Source organism: Melopsittacus undulatus, chromosome 6, assembly GCF_012275295.1.
Source record: "Melopsittacus undulatus isolate bMelUnd1 chromosome 6, bMelUnd1.mat.Z, whole genome shotgun sequence".
Taxonomy (NCBI): Eukaryota; Metazoa; Chordata; class Aves; order Psittaciformes; family Psittaculidae; genus Melopsittacus; species Melopsittacus undulatus.
This window is the reverse complement of record NC_047532.1, coordinates 47,008,773-47,029,377: the sequence shown is the minus strand read 5'-3', so window position 1 is coordinate 47,029,377 and position 20,605 is coordinate 47,008,773. Positions and strand designations below refer to the sequence as shown.

The 20,605-nt window shown below is 55.4% G+C and overlaps 1 protein-coding gene across 4 annotated transcripts; it reads left to right on the top strand.

Annotated features, from left to right (window-relative positions):
* Window positions 1–8,319: 8,319 nt before the first annotated feature.
* Window positions 8,320–17,390, top strand: PTMA (prothymosin alpha). Of its 4 annotated transcripts, none has more exons than XM_005142303.4 (5): window positions 8,320–8,466; window positions 12,651–12,722; window positions 13,346–13,433; window positions 16,002–16,075; window positions 16,488–17,390. In XM_005142303.4, exons 1-5 carry the CDS (start codon window positions 8,422–8,424, stop codon window positions 16,533–16,535), a joined length of 327 nt encoding a protein of 108 aa, XP_005142360.1. In that variant the 5' UTR covers window positions 8,320–8,421; the 3' UTR covers window positions 16,536–17,390. The 4 variants fall into 4 exon arrangements, with proteins under 4 accessions (XP_005142360.1, XP_005142359.1, XP_030898859.1 ...); XM_005142302.3 differs by having other exon boundaries at window positions 13,346–13,439; XM_031042999.2 differs by having other exon boundaries at window positions 13,343–13,433.
* Window positions 17,391–20,605: the final 3,215 nt, after the last annotated feature.

The following is a 20,605-nucleotide window of genomic DNA, read 5'->3' as shown; positions in this document are numbered from 1 at the left end:
CTGCAGCTGAGCTGTGTGCCACAGGGGACACACACCCATCTGTTGCCCCATGGGCACTTCCCCTCATATCCCTTCGCTTCTGTATTCAGTCACTCTGATGTAAGGAGCATCCTTGTGACACGTATCTGAGATCAGACAAGCCTCCTCTTGAGTCTTCACAGCCATGTGATGAGCTGGGCAAATGATCTGCTTAAAAACCAACCTCCCTCTATAAGGAAAAACCCTGTCAGGATTTGTTTTCAGCCTGATCCATTCCCTAAACCAAATGTCATTGCACAAGGAGGGAGCGAGGCAGCTCACCGGGCAGGGCTGGATGTCTCCTTTTGGCAGCGGCACAGATTTTGATCAGCTTGAAGCAATCGTGAAACTGCAGCCTGAACTTCCAGTGACTCACACCGAGAAGGGAAACTTCCTGGCTTGTGTGTTTCAGCATTTCTGGAACAAATGCTATATTTGGCATGGAAAATAGGAAGGATTCCTCTGGCCACTTGAAATGGGAGCTGCAAAAATTATTCAATGGGCAGTTTAAGAGAGAAGAACAAGGGTGCTTTCTAAATTATTCATTGTGATTCTTCACGATATGTGTTTTGTCCACAACAGGCTCAACAGTGTCTGCACACAGGATGATCCAGGCTCCGCCAGGAAGATGCACAATTTATTGCTCTGACAGCAATCCTGCCAATGCACATTGGCTATGCATTATTGACTACGGACATTATAGGCTGCTTCCATCTGTTTACCAACAAAAACCGCTCCTTAAAGGTATGGCATTGTGCTTATCGCTACACATTGACCCAGCGTGAAAAATCTGCCAATTTATATTTTCATGACATCAGTAGCTAGAAATGCATTTCTTGCCAGCTTCAAACACTTTCAACTGTTTCATGTAGTATGCTGGGGGAAAAAAATAGAAGAAACTGCTCTTCTGCAAATTACTGAGGTTGGTGGAGGGGGGGCTGTTTCTGAGGATCTGAAATGGATTCTGCTCTCTTTTTTAAAAAATATTTGTCCAAATGGTTATTGAAATAGCTTGTTCATTAAACTCCAGAGCCAGTAAATGAAAATTGTCATTTTCAGATAATAACATTATCAGCTAAAAGAAAAAAAAAGTGATAAATAATAAAAAATAAATCAACAACTTTCCATGAAAAAACATGTGTTAGAAAGGGAGAAAGGGCAGCAAACATTTCCCATTTGGTGAAATGTCAAACCAGCTCCTGGTTAGCGTATATCAAATTGAATATTCAATTTGATCACACACTGCTTTTATTGGTGGGTTAAATATTGACAAATATGTTTAGGTAGGGAGATGCTTCATGCTGCAGCCTGACAAATCCCATGGCAGCGCTGGATCAGCACTTCAGGTGGGAAAACCTCTTCCTCCCACTACTGAGACCCTGCCAGGGCTGATTCCTGGGATCCATGCAGCTGCATTTGTTACACAGGAGCTGCCCCTTTCACCTGGTGACCCACGAATGCCCGGTGTGGCTGTGCCAACAGTGAGTGACTGGCACCACTGCTGTGATGCTCAGAGCAGGGAGCAGAAAGGGGGCTGTTGGACTGCACCCCTCTCCTAGCTGCCGAGGCTCTGGAGCTGAGGGACCTCCGGAATGGGAAGTAATGGGATTTAACTCTTTCCAGTTTCTATGCTGAATTTATCCAGTTGATTTTTGTCTGTAATTTTTTAAGCCGTTTTCCACCCTTCCACAGCAACGGAGGCCACAGCTTGGCTATGGCATAAAAGCTATCCCTTTCGCTGGTGTGGTGCTTGCTGCTTTTTGGTGGCCCCACACTCTTGTGCAGGGAAGAACTGGGCACCCACCCTGATTCTGCAGGCTTTCTTCCCTCTCACCGCTCAGCTTGCTCTTTCCGAAGCTGCTTCTCTGTGGGAACCATCCCGTGCAGTAGGGTTTTAGTCTGGAAGCAGGAATCTCCTTCCCCCTGGCTCCTCCCTGCCTAGCTGGAAGGCGGCCAGTCCCTCTAGTGCTCCAGCAGCACGGGGCGGGGGGCGGAGCTGGGAGGCCAGATGAGCGGGGGAGCACTCCCACCCCCGGCACCCCATCTTCTGCTCACCAGGAGCTCCAGGAAGCAGTGAGACGCGTTGGCATTGTATCAGAGAGAAGGGGCTTGTCCAGGTCTCTGCTTTGCTCTTGAACGCACTGCGCCTCTGGAGGTTTGGTAGCTGCTCGAAACTTCTGGCCCATCAATTATTTAATTCCCTCCAGCCATGTGGTCTCCAGCCCCGGGTGTTCATATCCTTGGAAGACACCAGTCTGGTGGGGGAAGAGTGGGGTTGAGCAGGAGGATGTAAAGCAAAGGCTGGGCAGAGGACCCCTGCTGGGAAAGCAGAGGCAGGGAGACAGGTCCCTTCAGCCGAAGCGCTGAGTGCTTCAGCCAGCATCTTCTTACCCGGCCACACATCAGCTGGATGGATGAGTTCTTTTTTGACCTCCTGAGATAATCGCAGGCAAATCGCCTCCCCACTCTGTGCATCGCTTTCCCCAACTGTAAAATGGTGCTAAAGACTGCACAATCGGTGTGAGTTTAGGAGGCTTCTACCACTCACCGTACCAGCACAGAAACGTGTGTGTGAGACGGTGTTTTGCAACAAAACAAGAAGGTGCCTCTTGCTCCTGCTCGCAGGGGCTACACCACTAGGGACATCTTTAGTGAATCACTTAAGGCCGGTGCTCTGTGTTTGCTGCCGCTACCTCTGCTGTCTCAAGCTACAGCAGCGCAGCACATCACGGCATGGCACGGAGTGGTGGGCGCCGCTGGGTAGGCAGGACAAGCCGCGACAGGCGGGCGGGCAGGCGGGCGGCTGGAGCCGGGTGGGTGTGTCGCTGTTACCCAATAAATAACTCAAGCCCTACAGCAGCCCATTGTAATTACAGGGGCCCCGCGCAGATTAAAAACGAAGACGGAGGAAAAAAGCAAATCAAGGTTCAGTCTTCCCCAGGAGGTAGCACTCCATGGGGGAAGCAACAGAGGGGGAGCAGTGATTTATATCTCTCCAGAGAATTTCTCCTTTCCAGGGCTGCCCCAGGCACCGAACTGCCGCCAGGTTCAGCTGAGTTTCTCATCTGAATATGCATGAGCTAGTAATTAATTCTCTCTGATACTGATCCAGATTTGGGGTTGGTTTTGTGAGTATGTGTGTGCACGTTGTGACTGTCTTCTCCCAGGTGTGCCAATGTGGCAAGGAAGGATGAGGACGAAGGAGTAGTGTGTCTCCTCACAGATGCCCCTGCAGAATGATGGCCATTAGCACCTCATAGTTGGCTTGGAGCAGGAGGGTGGCCCTGGTAGGGTGGAGACTCCCATGGAGTGGCCCTGGTAGGTGTTCTGGGGACAGCAAGAGGAAGGGAGATGGAGAGCAAGGCAGGACTGGGGTCATGTGCCTGGGCTGGCTAAACCATGCAGCGATCCCTGCCCCAACATGCATCCAGCCTCAAGCACGTGCAGGGGGTGTTTTCTGTCCTCCTGAGGACACAGTAAAGACGGTGTGTTTGCAAAGCACTGGGAGAGGCAGGGAGGGAAGACAACCTTGCCTCGCCTCCTCCCTCCCACCTTCTTGCTCTCTCTTCCACATATCACTTTTAGCAATGGGACGGGAGCCCCAAGGAGTGAAACCATGTCTCTGGCCCAAGGCCCAGACCTTCGGCAGGGTGTGGGTGTAATCTGTGTGTGATAGGCCCTTGCCCTGAGTCTGATCCATGGCACTGTTCACTCAGGCTCATAGTCACAACCAGCCTTCAAACCAGGGGGGAAAAAAACAACCCAAACCAGAAAACTCGTTAAGACTGAAACAATTTTTTTCCAGCTTCCCCAAGCCCACATTCTGGGGCCCAGGTCTCTTCCCCTTGCCTCTGGGGCAGGTTGCCCTGATGCCCTCCTCACCTTCACTTTAGAGAAAGGCAATAATCAACTTTGCTGCCTTCAAACCAGGCTGTGGGCCCCCAGCAGCCTGCCAGGGCTGAGCTGTGGTCATCCTGGCATTCGGGCAGGGAAGGAAAGGGTTAGCTCCTGGGCTGTGGCATCACTGGCACTGGTGCCTAGCAGCGAGGGAGGTGATGCTGGGTCTTCTCCTGCTGTTGTGGGCACCCTGGAAAAGCCATCATTCCAAACTGGAGGCTTCCCTTGTCTCCCCATTGCGTCCCTGCCTGCCAATAGGCAAGAGCAGGATTAGTAGCAGCACTGGGGTGTACTGCTGCCCTCAACCTGGCCCTGGCTCCTGCCAGAACCCAGCTGAGGGAGCCAGAGGGTGCTCCCTTGTCAACTCCTCCCTGCCAGCTAGGGCAGTGCCTTCACAGAGTAGTGGAAAAGGCAGCAAACATCTTAGACATCAAGGAACCATGGTGTTACTGCCTGCTGAGGGTCAGGGGAGCTGGAGAAGCCACACTCACTTTCCCATGTCCCCCAGTCTCAGGGGATAACCCCCTAGAAAGCTGTCCTCACCCCAGGCTCCACACAGAGGCCCAAGGGGACTACTGGAGGGACACAGTGTCCCATCCTGGGGGCCGTCAGCAGGGTGCAGAGCAGCCAGACTCCTGCATCCCTCTGAGGGATCCCTGCAAACGTCTCCAGGCTTGGTGAGCAATGGGCTGGGAAAGGCCGGTGAGTCAGTCCCGTTTTGTAACACAGGGGGCAGAGCGCGTGTCGGAGCAGGGATGGCCGTGAGCTGAAATGTGGGGCCCTCCTGGGCCTTTTGCAATCATCCGGGGAAAGGCGAAGTCGATGTTTCCATCCCTTAATTAAAGTGTGCCACAGGGACCAGCTCCCTCCTGTTTACGTGGCTCACAGGGATGGATGGAGCAGTGGCAGCCCGGGATGTGGGGAGGAGGGCGGCCTCATCAGCACTCCTCTAGGCAGTGCTGGCTGGTGCTGCCCAAACACAATCTGTCTTCTGAAGTCTCAGCGTCTTCCTCGTGGTCCCACAAATATACTTCCTGTGCCCGTGAGCCAACCCCACTGCTCTACACACCTCCACTCCCTCCTGTAAGCACCCATAAAGCCCCTTCCCACCTCCCCATTGCCCTCCAGCCAGGACGGCAATGCTCCTTCAGGCCCCACAGGAGCAAACGTCCACAAAGCCATGGCCCCCATGTGCAACCCTGCCAATGGAGGAACAGAAGGTGACACAGTGAGGATGTCATCTCTGCCAGCTTCACGTCCCGCATCACCAGCCTGACCTAGAAACACCACCACATCTCGTGCGCTGGAGCCCGGGGATGCTGCAGGCTCATCCCTCTATTTTTTCCAGAGCAGCTGAGTGACAGTCGCCCCTCCCCTGCCTTTCCGAAGAGTGTAATGAGAATTTCCTCCGCGGAGCAGCTTGCCGCGATGAAATAATCGCCTGAGCAGCAGGATCTTCGCCGGGGATTAGAGAGGCTGCTACTTGCTGAGCCAGGGAAACAGCCTATGAGGAGGAAAAACTCCTACCGCCTCCTCTGGCACCTACTTTGCCAAAGTGATCGCTGCCGCAGACGGAGTGAGGTCCCAGGCACAGCTCAGCCCTGGAAACTTCTCTTCCTGATGCTCGGGCACTTTAGAGAAGTCTCCTTCCACCCTCCTTCTCCTCCTCTCGTCGCTCCCTGCGGAGCCGCTCCCCAGCCGCAGCCGCCGAGAGGGGTGGAGAAGAGGTAGCGCAGCAGCTGCCTTTTACAGGCAACAGTTTGTTGTTTTGTTTTGTTTTTTGGACTGCTGAAGCGTAAAACGCGGGATTGAGCCTGTGCCTCTGCCTTACACGCAGGAGCACGCAGCAGCTGGGTTATCCCGCCGCACAGAGGGACAGCACCAAGGGCTATACAAGGATTTCCGAAGCTGAGTGGTTTAAGGGAATTTTGCTTCCACTTTCAGCTCGTTCTTCTTCCCCCTCCCCCCCCCCCCCCCGTTAGTGGGATCCTGCTGTGACCATCCCTTGAGACTTCCTAATTTTCTTCCCAAATATCCCACATCTCTTTTTCTTAACTGCTCATGAAACGTGGTAACCCCAAGTCCAAAGGAACACCCCTAGTTTGAAAAGGCACGCACTAAAGCCAAGTTGCAGCAGGAGTGCTTTATTTTAGAGCTAGGCTTGCGTGGGATTTCTCTTTCCTCTTTCGGAGGCAGAGACTCGCTGTCCGCCAGCGCCAGGCTGGACAGTGGCAGAGGGCGCTCCTGCCTCCAGCCGTGTTTCTAACCTGCCCCAAACCCCCAGCCGCTGTCGGGTGCCGTCTCCGGGAGTAGAGAGTAGCTGCCACCGAGCGATAGGCGCAGCCAGCAGCGACCAGAAATGCCGGATTCCTCTGCTCTTTCCCCGTGGTGAGTGGGGAGGCTTTCGCCCCACTCCCGCCCAGCTCCGCCACCAGGTCAGAGCGGGACATCCAAACGTGAGAAATTGCTGTCCCCAAAAGGCCCCTCCTGCCTAAACACCGATTCAGCTGCAGCGCCCGAAAGCCACGATCGGGGCACCGCTGTGCGGAAGCGTCTCTGACGCAAAGCGAGTTTCCCGTGTCAGGGCTCTGCTCTCGGGCTCCCGCTCTTGCCTCCTCCCTGAGGCCCCCATACCCCCCATTGGCACCTCACGGCTGCTCCCACGAGAGGCAGGACGCTGAGGAGAAAAATACTCCATGGTGTCACCAGGCAAGGACCAGCCTGTTTTCAATGCTACTGTGCGTTGTGGAAGGGATATTTTGTCCTGGAAACGCGGCCCTGTTCCCTCGGTGCCCAGCCGCCCGGGGACTTAAGAGGCTGCAATGAGGGAGACCGGCGCCATGATGCCTCGTGCCGCGACGCCTAGTGCCAGGCGGTACGGGGCTGCCATGGATTCCCCGCAGCGCTCCTGAAACTGTGGGAGGCAATTCGGGGGTAGCCTGGCTCCCGGCAACGAGGAGAAACGCACACGCCACCCGTGACAGTGCCGGCGGAGGTAGCGCCCGTGTGGGGTACCCCGATACCCGGACCAGGTGGTTCCTGCTCCGCTCCAGCGCTCCGCCCCGCTCCCGCTCCGGGTTTTCAAAGCCACTTCGCTTTAGAGAGATAGGAGCTCCAGCCAGTAAGAAGCCGCAAAGCGTCAGCACAGCGTTCGCTCTGTGCTGTCCGCCAATCCACATCGCACGATCCCTATATCCCGCCCTCCGAGAGCAAGCGCTGCCGACTATTGCCCCATGCTGGCGGCCATCTTGAGTGTGGCAGAGGTGCTGCTCCGTCTAGAGGTGCTTTTTCTCATCTTTTCGCTCCTTCCTCTGTACCTTCCGCATCGAGGGGCGCTTACACGGGGAGCCGCCTCGCCCGCGGGGCCGTTACGGCCGGCGAAGCAGCTCCCGATGTGGGAAAAAAAAGCGTGGTTGCCCACGAAGGGCTCTCGGCGCCATCTTGAGTGTGGCAGAGTTCTCTCGCTCGTGGTGTCGGTGCGCCGTTACCCCATTAGCTGGGGGGTGTGCGGGGTGGCCCCGGTGCCCGCGGGGTAAGGGGGGTGGATGTGTGTTGGTGTAACAAGAGGCTGCGGTGGCGGGAGGGGAAACTCCGGGTGCAAAAGGTGTGCGGTGGCGGTGGTGGGAAGGGGCGCTGGGGTGGCCCGAGTGCGTTTTTATTAACTGTGAAATAAACGTACGGGTGGGAATCTGGCGTTTCGGAGCGGCGGCAGCCAGCAGCCCCGGCGAGCTCGGCTGGCCGCCTCTTCCCACCGTTCTCCCGCGGGCGGCTGTTGTGGTGAAACTTTCCGCGGCGCTGAAAACACGGCGCGCGTTGGACACACACGGACACACACACACCACACACACACACGTAACCCCCTGCGCGGCTACCCCCTGACGGTTCTCCGGTACCACCCGCCCGCTCCGGCACGGCGGGGTGCAGGGAGGCGGTGGGGGGCAGCACCGGTTCTCCCGCATTGTTATTATTAACTCCTATTATTTTCTTCCCCTCCACGGGCGGGCGGGCGCGCCTCCCGCCCCTCTGCAGGCATGCGGACTGGCTGCAGCGGGGACCACGGACACACACACACGCTGAGGGGTGATGAATTCCCTCCTGGCCGCCCGCCACCTCACACGGCGGGGCGGGGCGGAGGAGGTGTGGGCGTGGCAGAGCGGAGGGGTGTGGCCGGAGGAGGCGTGGCTCTCCCTCCCACCGACCAGCTCTTCAGCATAATGCTGAGCCCAGACCCGAACTCATCGCCGCAGTGTCGTCGGGCGCCGGCTCCTGCCGCTTTAAGCGGCCTTGCCCATTGTTTGAGCCGCGGCCAATGGGAGCCGGCGGCCGCGGCGCGCGCGGCCAATGGGCGCGGCGCGGAGCAGCGCGCGCGCCGCCCCCCGGATCTATAAGAGGGCCCGTGGAGCCGCGTGAGTCCCCACTGACTCGCGCAAAGCCATCTTGGCATTGTTCTGCCCGCGCCGCCGCCCGCGCCGCCACAGCCCCGCCACAGCCCCGCGCGCCCCCGCCATGTCCGACGCGGCCGTGGACACCAGCGCCGAGATCTCCGCCAAGGTGAGCCGCCCCCCCTCTGCTTCCCCCCGCTCCGCGTTACCGGCTGCGAGATTTTTCTTCCCCGAATGTTTCTGGGATTTTTTTTTCACGTATTTAAATATTTTCCTTTTTTAAAAAATTGTCTTTTACGCCTCGCCTTCCACTCACCTCTTCTTCCCCCTTTCTTTTCTCCCCCGCCCCCGGTGGAAGTTCGCGGCGCGCTCTGCGCGGGGCCGCCGCGCGGAGCCGCTTGCGCCGTTTCTTTGTCTAGAGCGTGTGGGAAACGTGCTCGCTGCCCTCGCTGGTGTCGCCAGACGCGCCCGGCTCCGCGGCCCGCTACCTCCCACCTTCCCGAGGGCGGCCGCGGTGCCGTCCCGCCACGATAGAGCTCGGGGAGTGCGTGTGTGTGCGGGTAGGTGGGGGGGCATGGCTGTGGCTCGGCACCCGTGTGCGGCGGGGGATGGCGGCGGCGCTCGTCTCATTCAATCCACTGCGGGAGCTTGACAGCCCCGTCAAACTTGGGTCCCTCTCAGCCGCGATCCCTGCGCGGGTGTTGGGGGGAGTGCGCCGGAGGGACTGGGGGGGAGGGGGCAGTGACTGCTGTGGAGTTCTTGCCGAAAATGGGGGTGGGGGCGGTTACTATTTTAGAGTTGCACCCGATTGATGAGGGGAGGTTAATCGCTGGGTCGTTGTTGCCCCCGGAGGGACGGGGAGCACTCACTATTTCGGAATTAGCCCCCGGAAGAGGGGGGGAAGGCAGTAGCTGTGTCGGAGCTGCCCCGGTTAGGGGGTGTGTGTGTGTATGTGTTCGCTATTTCGGAGTCCCCCCACAGAGGTGGGGGAAAAGCAGGGGGCTGCACCAGTGCTGCTGTGGGAGAGGAGAGGGATAAGGGGTGGTGGACAGATGATATTTTCGGAGCTGCCCCGGCGGGCGCAGCCCCCACGGCGCTGGGGGCTCCGGCCCCGGGCCGAACTCCTCGTAGAGGGGTAACTTTGCGAGTCAGTGCTGGAGGTGATGGTGAGCGGTTGCGGAGCGCTGATGCCGGTCGGGAGAGGCTCTCCCCGGGGTCCCCGCTGCGGCTCCCGGCGCCCGCCTTTGTCTGCGAGCCGCCGCGGAGCGTCCCCCGGGGGCGCCGGTCTCCCAGGCGGGCTGCCTTCTCTTCGGGCCCCAGGCAGTGATGCGCTCCGTCGAACCCCGGGGCCGCGGCCGGGAAAGTTGCTTGGGGACCTGACTCGGCCCGTGCGTATGTGTGGGAAGACGGCGGGAGATAGGATGGCTGTGCCCGTGGGCCTCCTGGCCCTGCGCCCCGTCCGGCACCTGGCCGTGCCGCTACCGGAGAAGCGAGGTTGGCGGAAAAAATCCCTCACGGTAGAGGATTTGCGAAAAACACCAACGAAACATCGTTTCTTATAAATCTAGATTTCACTTCTGTTTCCCGCTCCCGCAGCCGTACACTCTCCCCCTTCCCCGCCTCTGCTCAGGGTCCGCGGCTCGGTCCCCGCTGCCTTCGGCTCCCCCGGAGCCGGGAAGCAGTGAGGCGGGTCCATCCCCATCCGTCCCCGGGGGAACTGGGCCAAGTTTGCCGTTAACCTTCCCCTGCCCTTTACAGCGTGGGGGAAGGGGGCCTCGTCCCTGGCTCGCCCTCACAGGAGGGGTACGAGTATCCACGCTGCTAGGCGGGCGGAGGCGCGCACAGCGGCAAGGTGACCCGCTTTCTCCCTACCAATACCGATGTCGGTGGGGAAGCGCGGAGGCACAGGGGCCGTTCGCCTTCGTCCCTCCTTACCGTCCAGAGCCCTCCCGGGAGGCGGGGAGGGGGGGATCCCGCCCCGCTCGGGCGGTGGCTCCGCTCCGAGCACCGCCCCCGTCCGCCGCCGGGCGCCCACCACGTGCGGCCCTGCCCGCGACGCCCCCTGGGAGCGGGAGTCCGACGCCCTCGCTGGGACTACACTTCCCGTCATTCCGCGGGCGCCGGGCCGGCGCACTGGCGGGCGGCCAATGAGAGGGGCGCGCAGAGTGGCGCGCGGTTTGAACGGCGGCCGGGCGCGTGGCAGCGCGAGGGAGCCCCCTGCCGGCGGGAGGCGCGAGCGGCAGCGGCTGCTCCGCCCTCCCGAGGGGACGTGTGTGTGCCAGGGGCATGGCCGCGGTTCCTTGCTGCGGCAGCGGCACACCTGGGCCTTCCTGCTGGGATCCCGCCTTCTGCTGCGGCTGCACGGAGGGTTGCTGGCCCTCGCGCTGCGGGAGCAGAGCAGGGACAGGCTGCCCAGGCGGTCGGTGCATGACTAAACGAGACTTGTGGACAAACAGTTTCACCGCACCTATAATTAGAGGCTCTGTCAAAGCTCTGGAGCTGCAGCAGCACAGCCTTCTGTCTGGAGGCTGCTGCAAACATCTGCCTGTTTGTGTTGGACTGGACCAGGGGAGAGAGAGAAGCTGTGGCCCTCTCAGCAGCCCTCTTGCTAGCACAAACTTCGTGACCTGGCACCCTCACAGTCGTTAAATTGAGGGTGTTTTCAGTGGTGTGGGAAGGGTCAGTGCCAGAGACTTGTTCAGCTGGTATCCCCCAGAATGAGCTGTTCCTTTGCTGGGAGAATCGCTTATGTTTTGTGAACAGAACCAGCAGGCATAGCAAGATATGGAAACTGACTACTTGCTTTGTGCTGTGTTTAAATAGGGAAATGCTTTGTTGCCCTTATGCTCATGTGCCTTATGTGAGGTCGTGGCTGCAGAATGCAGCAGTGCAACAGTGCACGAGAAGTTACAGGGTTGTCATTAGTCTTCAGGAAATGGAGGAGCCACTGATGGTGTAAGACCAGGGTGGAATTGTCAAGGAAGTGGCCTGTGTTTTGAGTGTGAGGAGGGAGCTTGGGTGTTCTGTTCTACTCCAGATTCCTGGGGTGCTGATGTGATTAGGTGAGGCTTGATCAACAGGTGGAGTCACCCCAGAGTTTAGGGCATCCTCAGTGTCCTGGCAGGCTGGGCACCACTGGCAACATTCTGTGTACCCTTCTGGGTTCAAGTGGCTTAAATAACTTCTTCCTGTCCCACCTAAGCAGCCTGTTGGGTAGTAGAAACCCTCCCAAAACAGACTGAGAGTCACACCAGCAGGCGCAGGGCCGTGCTGTTACCCACAGTGTTTCCACAAGGAAGTGGTAATGTCTTAGTAGGAGTGAAAGTGCCTGCAACACTGCAAGGCAGCTGGGAAGGGCAGGCGGGAGGGGGTCAGAGCTGCTCCTGCTGCAGCAGGGCAGCGAGGTGTCTTAAACACCACAATTGCTGCAGAAGCCGGCTCTATGGTTAGCCTTGGAGAAGGGCCTCTGCTTTCCTTGGCTGAGTGAATGCTTCTTGTGCTGAAGGATCTTGCTCCAGCTGATGGAGGAACAGAAGGGGAGGAGGATGTGAGCAGAGATGCCAGTGTTAAATCCAAGTGTTCTTTATGCAGGAACATAAAGTTGGATCCTCTCAGCCTGTTTGCTGAGCGACTTGGCATGACATTTTGACAGTGATCAATAGCAAAAACACACAAGCTCTCATCTCGCTTTGCTCACGGTGATTTGAACCAAACCAGCCAGGCATGGCTCATGGTTCAGTGTAAAAATAGACTTTTTCCCCCACCCCATCCTGTTACACTTACAGCTGCGAGCTGGATCCTGGAGTCTCCTTTCTTCCTCTGCAAGGAAGACCAGGCATGTAGTATTTGCTGTCTAAATTTCCCCAGGCAAGGCAGAGACCGCAGTCTCAGATAATGAGTCCCTGGGATTTGTTCCTGCTGTGAGCGTACGGAGCAGCCATGGACATCCGCAGCCCTGGGGCAGCTGAGCCCATGTGTTGAAGGGGGCTGCTGGCTCTCTGTGGTATGGCAGAAGCTTGTGTGGACTGTGTTAAGATGGGCAGTCAGGCAGCTCTGCTGCTGTTGAGCATATGCAGGTGGCCCGTGCTGTGTGTTTGGGAGCTCAGACATGAAACGGAGCTGACTCTTTTATAGATAGCTGCTTTGTGGCAAGGCTGACTTGGATTGAGATTCATCCCCACGCTCTCCCGTTCCCAAGGAAGAGTCAGAATGCAGTGACCAAATTGCAGAACAAATGGGTGTGAAGAGAAACCAGATCCTGCTCTCTTAGACTGTTTCTCACCCCTGTTCTTGCTTTTCTGACCCAGGCAGCTAGAATCAGAGTGACTTGTGTGCTTTTTCTGCTTCTTCCAGGATCTAAAAGAGAAGAAGGAAGTTGTTGAAGAAACAGAAAATGGCAGAGATGCACCGGCCAACGGCAATGCTGTGAGTATGGCTACAGTCTGCAGGGAGAGGCAGCCCTTGCTCCAGTAGTTCTTTTTATTTACATCCCTCTCCTCACTTTTTTTCTGTGAAATTGTCCCCAGCCTTGCTGAGAGGGGACCCTTCCAAATGGCAGCACTGTGCAGAGCCCTGCAGCATTTGGTGCTTCAGGGTCAACAGACATTCCTGAGCGGGTGAGGCCATGTTCAGTGCCACCTCCTTCATAGGCGCTGGAAGAGGAGAAGAAAAAAAGCCAACCCAAATCCGATATTTACAGTGTTACAATCAGTTGAGTGGGGACACACATTGTGTACAAGTAACTGGTTGGTTTCCTATTTTTAAGGTGCTGGGGAAATTCACTCTGCTACATTTTAGTGTGTCAGAAGAGCCTTTGCTTAGCCTCAGCTGCAGCCACAAGTTACTCTAGACTTGATTCTTCATGCCTGGGCTGTCTGCCTTATGTGGAGGCAGGCAGGCAGGAAACGGGATGCGTGCCTGGAGCTCTGATGGGCTGGAGCTTTGCTTTAGGCAGGGAAGGTGGGGACGCCCACTTGTGCTGAACATCTCTTCCCCCTTCTCCCTTCCCCAGTGCATTTTTTTAAGTGATGTTTTGTCTTGCCAAGGAGAACGAGGAAAATGGAGAGCAGGAGGCTGACAACGAAGTAGATGAAGAGGAAGAAGAAGGTGGTGAGGAAGAGGACGAGGAAGAAGAGGGTGATGGTAACTTTTCTTTGTTCCCCGTGCCCCATGGCATGGCTGTGTCCTGCCCTGCACAGCCGACTGCCAGGAAGCAGAAAACCAAAAGCAGCATCTCCCCCTCGTGGCTACAGCTGGATTCAGTCCTTCCTTGCTTGCCCCAGCCACCAGTGCTGGGAGTGAAGTCAGTCTTGAATCCCTTCCAGCAGGTTGAGGGCAGATTCCTTCCTTCCTCCCTCCTCCAGCCAGACGGCACCGTACTGTGGTGCTGAATAAGTGCATTAGCCCTTCCGTGTGAGTAGCAAAACGTGCCCTTAGCTCCTGTGATCACAAAGGCTGCTGCTGCACAAGCAAGTGGTGGCCAGTGGGACGAGGACAGCCGTGGTGATAGTGTCTTGGTCCAGGCACAGAGGACAGATACAGCCGTCCTTGTTCACGAAGCAGCTGCTGTGGAGTAACATGCTGAGGGGCTGATGTGATCTGCTCTCCCAGCCAGTTCTTGGGCTGGATGCCATGTGAAAGCTAGTGGAGGAACCTGTGGCTCTTCCCTCTCCCTTCAACAGGAGCTGACAGGCTTGCTTTGAGCATTCTCCGTCTGTGGTGTTCTGCATCTTCCTGCTCTCCCCTCCTTCCTGACCTGACTCAGCCTGGAAGTGGGTTTTGGCAGCAGCAACCAGGGATCCAGCAGTGATTTGCCGAATCACTTCTCGCTCTCCCTGCTATTATTTTTTCCCCCCCAAGATCTGCTTGGATGAATAATGTTTATTTTTATCACTCGTTAAGGCTGAGAGAAAACCATTCTTATGCCAAAATGAATTTGGGGCCCTTGATTAGCTATTAGTGGGTAATCCCTGTAAATTTTCAGTCTTATGTGCTGACCTACTAACCTTTTGGTTAGTTTTGGAAGACAGGCTGGAAATGTAATGACTGTTAGGCCAGCACCTATTCAGACAGTGTAAGCAGGGAAAGCTGCTGCCTCTGGGGTAGCACTCTGCTCTCAGAAGCCTTCTGTCTGCTGATTCACTAGGGAAAAAAATGGGAATTGTGGTTGGTCCTCTTCATACTTGGGATTTTAACCCTTGGGGATATAGCACAGTGTTGCCATGTGCTATCCTGAACCCATCTACCTCCATTCCTGCCCTAGGGGGAGGAACAGTTGCCTCTCCTTACCTCCCCTTGGACAGGAGGGGGATTTGTGCGTGCCACAGGCATGTGTGTGTGGGGTGGAAGTGTTGCTTGGATACTGCTGTGACAAGCTTGGGGAGCTTCAGTCCCGAGGTGCCAGGCATGCTGTTCCCAGCACAGGCACAATTTGGCACATGGTGCTTGGAGGTGTTAACACCTTGCTGCGATTCTGCATGGACTCTTGTCTGTCTGTGCCTGCTGCCCTTGGGTGATCTCTGCCTGATAGCTGCACCTGAGCAGCTGAATGCTGCAGGAAACAGATTCCAGAACAGTGAGTGCAGCTTGTATCGGGTTGTGGTTTTTTTGTTTTGTTTTGTATTTTTTGTCCAACACTTGCTGCCAAACTCCATTCTAGAATTTGACAGCAGAGGGGAGCTTGGGGGTGTGTTTTTTCTCACCCTTGTCCCCATCCCATCTCATTTGCTTTGCTTAAAGCAGCTCAAAGAACTAAAAATGCTCCCAATCAGCTTGGCACTGTCACCTGACCTGCCCACTGGCCCAGTGCATGTGATGGCTACCGGGGTGTTGATCCATTGCTGGTAGCTAATCTTGGACCTTCCCCCTGCATGGGCCATGCTGCCACTGGGCACATGCCGAGGAGAGGAGAGGGGAAGGGAGGATGGGCTGACCTTAATCCCCCCAGCTGTCTATATGTGTGGCTTGTGCCTGTGGTTTAAAGCCAGCTTACTGGCCTTGATGCTCTAAGTTTTAGTAGGGTCTCCTGTTACACAAGGGACTCATCTTGGCAGCCAAGAGGTTGTTCCTCTGCAGCCTTTAATCTTGCCCCCAACTCCCGAAAACTGCACAAAGGTGATAGACTTGGTTGTTCTGATCCACTGGCCTATTTGAGCTCAAAGTGGGTCAAAGCCCAGAGCTCTGCTCATTCTCTTCTCTGGCTGCAAGATAAGTCAGTAACATTTGTCTGCTGTTCTGATAATTAGAAAGTGTTCTGACTCAGAACTAATGTGTTCTGGCTCTCTTAACTCATTAAAGATGAACTAATAGCTGCGAAGGGAAGCAGAAGTAATCTGGAGCAGTTGGGAGGAGCAGCCACTGGAAAGCAATTTATACTTCAGTGTGCATGTGTGATCTTGGTGCTTGTGGCAGGTGCTGGTTTTGCTGTCCCATTGCTTGTACTACAAGTACAGTGTAAGCCAGACTTGACAGTCAATCCTTATTTCCCCTTGGGTGGGTCAAGTCAGTGGGGGATGCCCTGAAATCCCCTGTGTCTTCAGGCTCTGCTGTCTGTGCCAGCTGGGAAGATGAAACGCCTGGGCATCACTGTGGGGCTGAGCCAGAATTAAACTCACTGGGAAGGTGTGTGGTCCTGTAACCTTCCAAGAGGAAGGTCTCGGGGGGGGGTCTTTCAGGAGGGTCTCATTTTTCCCTTTCTCCATGCAGGTGAGGAAGAGGATGGTGATGAAGATGATGAAGCTGAGGGAGCCACAGGCAAACGGGCAGCTGAGGATGATGAGGTAGGAAAAGCACCTGGCTGCCTGCAGCCACCTGTCTTTAGAGAGTTGGAGGGGAGCTTCAGTGGTGTCAGAAGCCAGGCTGGGCTCTCAGGCTGTAACACCCTGCCTGTGTTGCTCCCGTGCCTCACCAGGGATGTGGCCCAGTTCTGTTTATATGCTGGCCTGCTTAGTGGGGGTGTCGGCTCTGTCTGTGCCGAGCTGCTGGCTTTGGTTGTGAAGTCCCACGGTGCTCAGGGCCTCCTGAGCTGGCTGAGAAAGAGGATTTTGCACAAGGAAAGTACTCTTGTATTTCCGTGTCCCTGTGGAGGGGGAGGGACCTGAAACCAGGCTGCCTACCCTGCTGTGGCTAACGCCAGAGGGCTCTCAGCCCTGCTCCCCTTCACCTCTCCTGATGGCTTTGTTTTCCCTCCAGGATGACGACGTTGATCCCAAGAAGCAGAAAACCGATGAAGATGACTAGGCAGCAAATTTATTATTTTTTTTTTTAAATAAGGAGGAAAACAAACCAACAAAAAAAGGCCAGCGCATCCTCTTTACCCCTGGGACCCCCTTCCCTCCCGTTACAGCCCTTTTTACCCTCCCCGACACACACACAGCCCTTCCTCCCCCCTCTGCCATGGTCATCCTCACCAAGTAGAGTGAACCCCAGCCCCCCGGCGCGGCGCTGCCACTCAATGACCATAAGAAATGATTCGCCTGTTAGCGGGGAGAGAACCCCCCTTTCCCATAGACCCTCCCCCCAAGCACCAAAACTTCAAGGCCCTGCTTTCTTTCTTAAAAGTACTTTAAAGGAGAATTTGTTTGTATTTTTTATTTACATTTTATATTTTTGTACATATTGTTAGGAGGTCCGCCATTTTTAAGTGATCTCGGATTGACCAAAAGGGGGGCTTTGAAGTGTATATCTCTCTTGTTACCTATCTCTGACTTTACTTGTGGTGTGACCAGGCCCAAACCATTATCTCAAAGGAGAATAAAACAAAACCTTGTAAAAAAAATTAAAAAAGAGACAAAAATGCAAAAAAAAAAAAAGAATTTACAATCTTATCTGAGCATTCCAGTAACTTTTTTTGTGTATTGTACTTTAGCTGTACCATAGATCGTGGTTTGTATGAGGTGGCAAGGCCAAAGATAAAAAGTTTTTTGTTTTGGTTTTTTTTGGGGGGGGTGTTATTTTTTTTTCTGTCTATGAAGTTGCTGTTTTTTTGTTTGTTTTGGTTTTTTATTTTTATTTTTTTGGCCTGTTTGATGTATGTGTGAAACAATGTTGTCCAACAATAAACCGGAATTTTATTTTGCCGAGTTGTCCTAACAAGGCTGCCTCCCAACTGCTGCTTTTTGTTTTAGTTTTCATTTGGTTTTGGTTTTTATTTCTTTCTTGCCTTCCTTCCTTTCTTTGCTTTGGACTTGAGCTGAAAAGTTAGGTTGAGCAAGAGTAGAGGGGTGCAGAGTGCTGATGGGGTGGGTCTGGGGGCTCTGGGCCCAGGTGGTGTCTGCAGCACAGGGCTGTGCTATCCCAGGGGCAATGTGTTCTCATAGCTGTACTCTGGGGTGCTGCAGCGGTGCTCCAGCATGACTTCTGCATGCTCCTGAAGGGTCTGGCTGGTCTTGGAGAGTGGTAGGGACATGTCAGGCCAGGAAACCACTGCAGATGCAGGCTCTATAAAGGTGAGCTGGGGTGTGTGGGTATGGGATGCTCAGTAATCCTGTCCATCTACAACTGGATTTGGGGACTGTGCTGGGCTGGAGCAGTGGGCACAAGAAACCCATCCCCAAAATCTTTTCAGTGTCTGCTGTGAATTATGCTCTAGTTGGATAGTGGGTGATACTGGGAAGACCCTGTGAGAGCGGTGGGTGAAGTGTTGGATCAGACTGCCTTATCCCTGGAAGTGTTCAAGGCCGGATTAATGGGGCTTTGAGCCACTGGTTTAGTGGAAGGTGTCCCTGCCCATGGCAGGGGGTTGGAACTGCATGATCTCTAAGGTCCCTTCCAACCCATTCTATGAAATGCCTCCCCTTCTGGGTTGTGTGAGGTAGCACAGGCTTGTTTACAGCATCCTTGGCAGCAGGGTAGGATGCATGCTGGAGGAGGCAGCATTCAGCAGGGATTGAATTCGGCCAGAGCTGGCCCCTGAGGGCTGCTCCAGCCTGCACTGGCTGCCCAGCTGGGATGCCAAGTTAGCAGGGGCTTGGTGGTGAGATCCTGGGAGGCAGGCTGGGATTTGTCTGCTTTAACTAAACCAGAAGTGCTGTAACTTCACCTAGATCTCTGCTGCTTAGCTCCTAATATTCCCTCAATTTCATCATTCCTCTCTCTAGGGCACTGGAGCTCTGAAAAGCTCAGCTGGCTCTGTCTGGAGGCTTTTTGCATGTAACCTGCCTTGTACCTGTGCTTCCCAAACCCTCATGCTGGTGACTGCCCTTGCCCTGCTGACCTGCTTCTTTCTCTCATGGTGTGGTTGCTGGCAGTTAACATTTAGATCCTGGAGGGTGATTTTTTTTTTTTTTTACTTAAAGAAGAAACCCTTCAAAAAACCCCAAGAGGAATTGTGCATTCAAGGGTGCTGATCACAGCTCCTCCTGAGCCCCAGCAGCAGCCAGGTCACTTACTCTGTATTTGCACCGGTGGCAAACAAGCTCAAAAACTCACTCCTTGTCCCTAATTACCCAACTAATCGTGGTGCTAGCTGATAGCTTATCAGATTTACTGCCTCAATTCACGGGCAGCCTCCAGCCCTGCCTGGGTGATGGGATGCTCTTAGCACTCTGGAGGCCAGCACTAGGTTCAATTAGCAGGTACTCTCATGTCCCTGATGGGATATGACAGCACAGGAGCAGCAAACTGTGCTGCTGAGCATTGCCGAGTGTTGCCATACTGCTGGTTGCTGCTTGGTTGTGCAGCACCGGGAGCTGTGCTATCTCACCATGGCTGCGTGGTGCATGGCTTGTGCACCATGAGGGGCTCCGGTGATGTGCGGTTTGAGATGGTGCTTGCAGATTTGTGAGGCAAATTATTCAAATAAGTTTCTGCAGCTGAGGGGCTGGTGAGAACCAGCTCTGTGTCACTGACACATGGGGACCCTGGGCGGAGTGGTGTTGGGGGACCAGTGGCCTTACTGGCCCCCACGGCAGAGCAGGACCGGGCCTGCAGCCTCCCAAAACCTGGGGGTCTTGAGTAGTAGGGTCCTCTTGGATCTGGCACATGGGTAAAACCCGTGGCTGCCTGCAGCCAGACAGACTGGTGGTGGGTAGAGCATGGCGCGGTGGGGGGTGAGGCAAGAGCAGGCTGAGAAGTCTGCCATCTCCACAGCTCCTGGTCCTTGCCTGGCTGCCATGTGTCCCATGGCCACTGCTGATGGAGAGGGCAAGGCTGGCTCCCTCACCTCCAGCTGTGCAAGGCAGCCCTGGTGTTTCCGTACCCTGTCTTTATCCCATTGTGACAGTGTCAGGAAGGTCAGGCAGCCCTCTAGATGTGCTTCCGTATCCTCAGTGCAGAGGGCAGAAGCATCCCAGCTGCAGAGCAGAGAAGGGGGACAGGCTGGTCCCTGCACTGGGGACTGAGGCTGGGTGCTGCTCAGTGCATGGGCCACGGCAGGAATCCCCGGACCCCACTGCTTGGTCATCAAATCCCAGCCAATCCCCACGCTCCAGCACAGCCTAGCAGCCAATCCCATGCTGCGACGTGTTCATCCCTTTGCCCCAACACTTCCCTCTCCCCCCCCATGCTGTTTCTACCAACCACAGTCAAGCAGCACCAAGGCCTGACCAATCGCAGCCTGCCACCTGACTTTTCCCGTCAGCCAACCATGTGCTTCCACATGTCTTTGCTGCTGCCTCACCCTTCACAGCAGCAGCTCACCAATCGCAGTGTGAGGGAGACTGCACTGAGCCAATCCGGAGCTGCCACCTGTAAGCTGTGCCAGCCAGTCAGGGACAGCCACACCCCTCTAAGGGGTATAAAGGTCTCTCAGTGGTTGGACTCTGCCTGTGTGTGAGGCTGTTATTGGGTGGAGTGGTGTGTTTTTGAAAGCTTCCTGTCTGTGAGGTCTTAGAGGGGGTTGATGGTGGGTCTGCATCTCATTTGGTGCCTGATGCTACATGGGGCCTTCTGGGGTATTCCAAAATGCTGCAGGGATTGCTTGCCTGGATGATGTCTTGGCCTGGAACTAGGAGCAGGTATCCCTCCACAGGGGAAGGCTTGCAGGCACTGTTCCTGCTGAAGACATCCCTGAGGATCTTAGAAATGGCCTTCCTGGTGAGCTAGCCTTATGTTGGAGGCTGCCTGCAGGGACCTCTGGTGTGCAGAAGATGATCTCCGCCACTGCCTGGTGACCAGAGTCAGGCTCTGCAGGGTGCTGAACCCATGGGACTGGAGGTGAAGAGCATGTGGCCATTGTGTGCCTTTAGGCATAGTGTTGTGATGCTGGGTCCCTGACCTAGAACTTCGCAGGTTGCACGTTCAGCTGTAACATGTGGAGCAGAAAAACTTCTTGTGCTGTCCTTTGCCTGAAGATGTGACCTATGTGTCAT

Bases quoted from the DNA above. Each gene is read 5' to 3' on its own strand.
- PTMA (XM_005142301.4), top strand. From the start codon at position 8,422: ATGTCCGACGCGGCCGTGGACACCAGCGCCGAGATCTCCGCCAAG. The intron at 12,723-13,342 runs GTGAGTATGGCT...TGTCTTGCCAAG, and splicing joins CACCGGCCAACGGCAATGCT to GAGAACGAGGAAAATGGAGA. The intron at 16,076-16,487 runs GTAGGAAAAGCA...TTTTCCCTCCAG, and splicing joins GGGCAGCTGAGGATGATGAG to GATGACGACGTTGATCCCAA.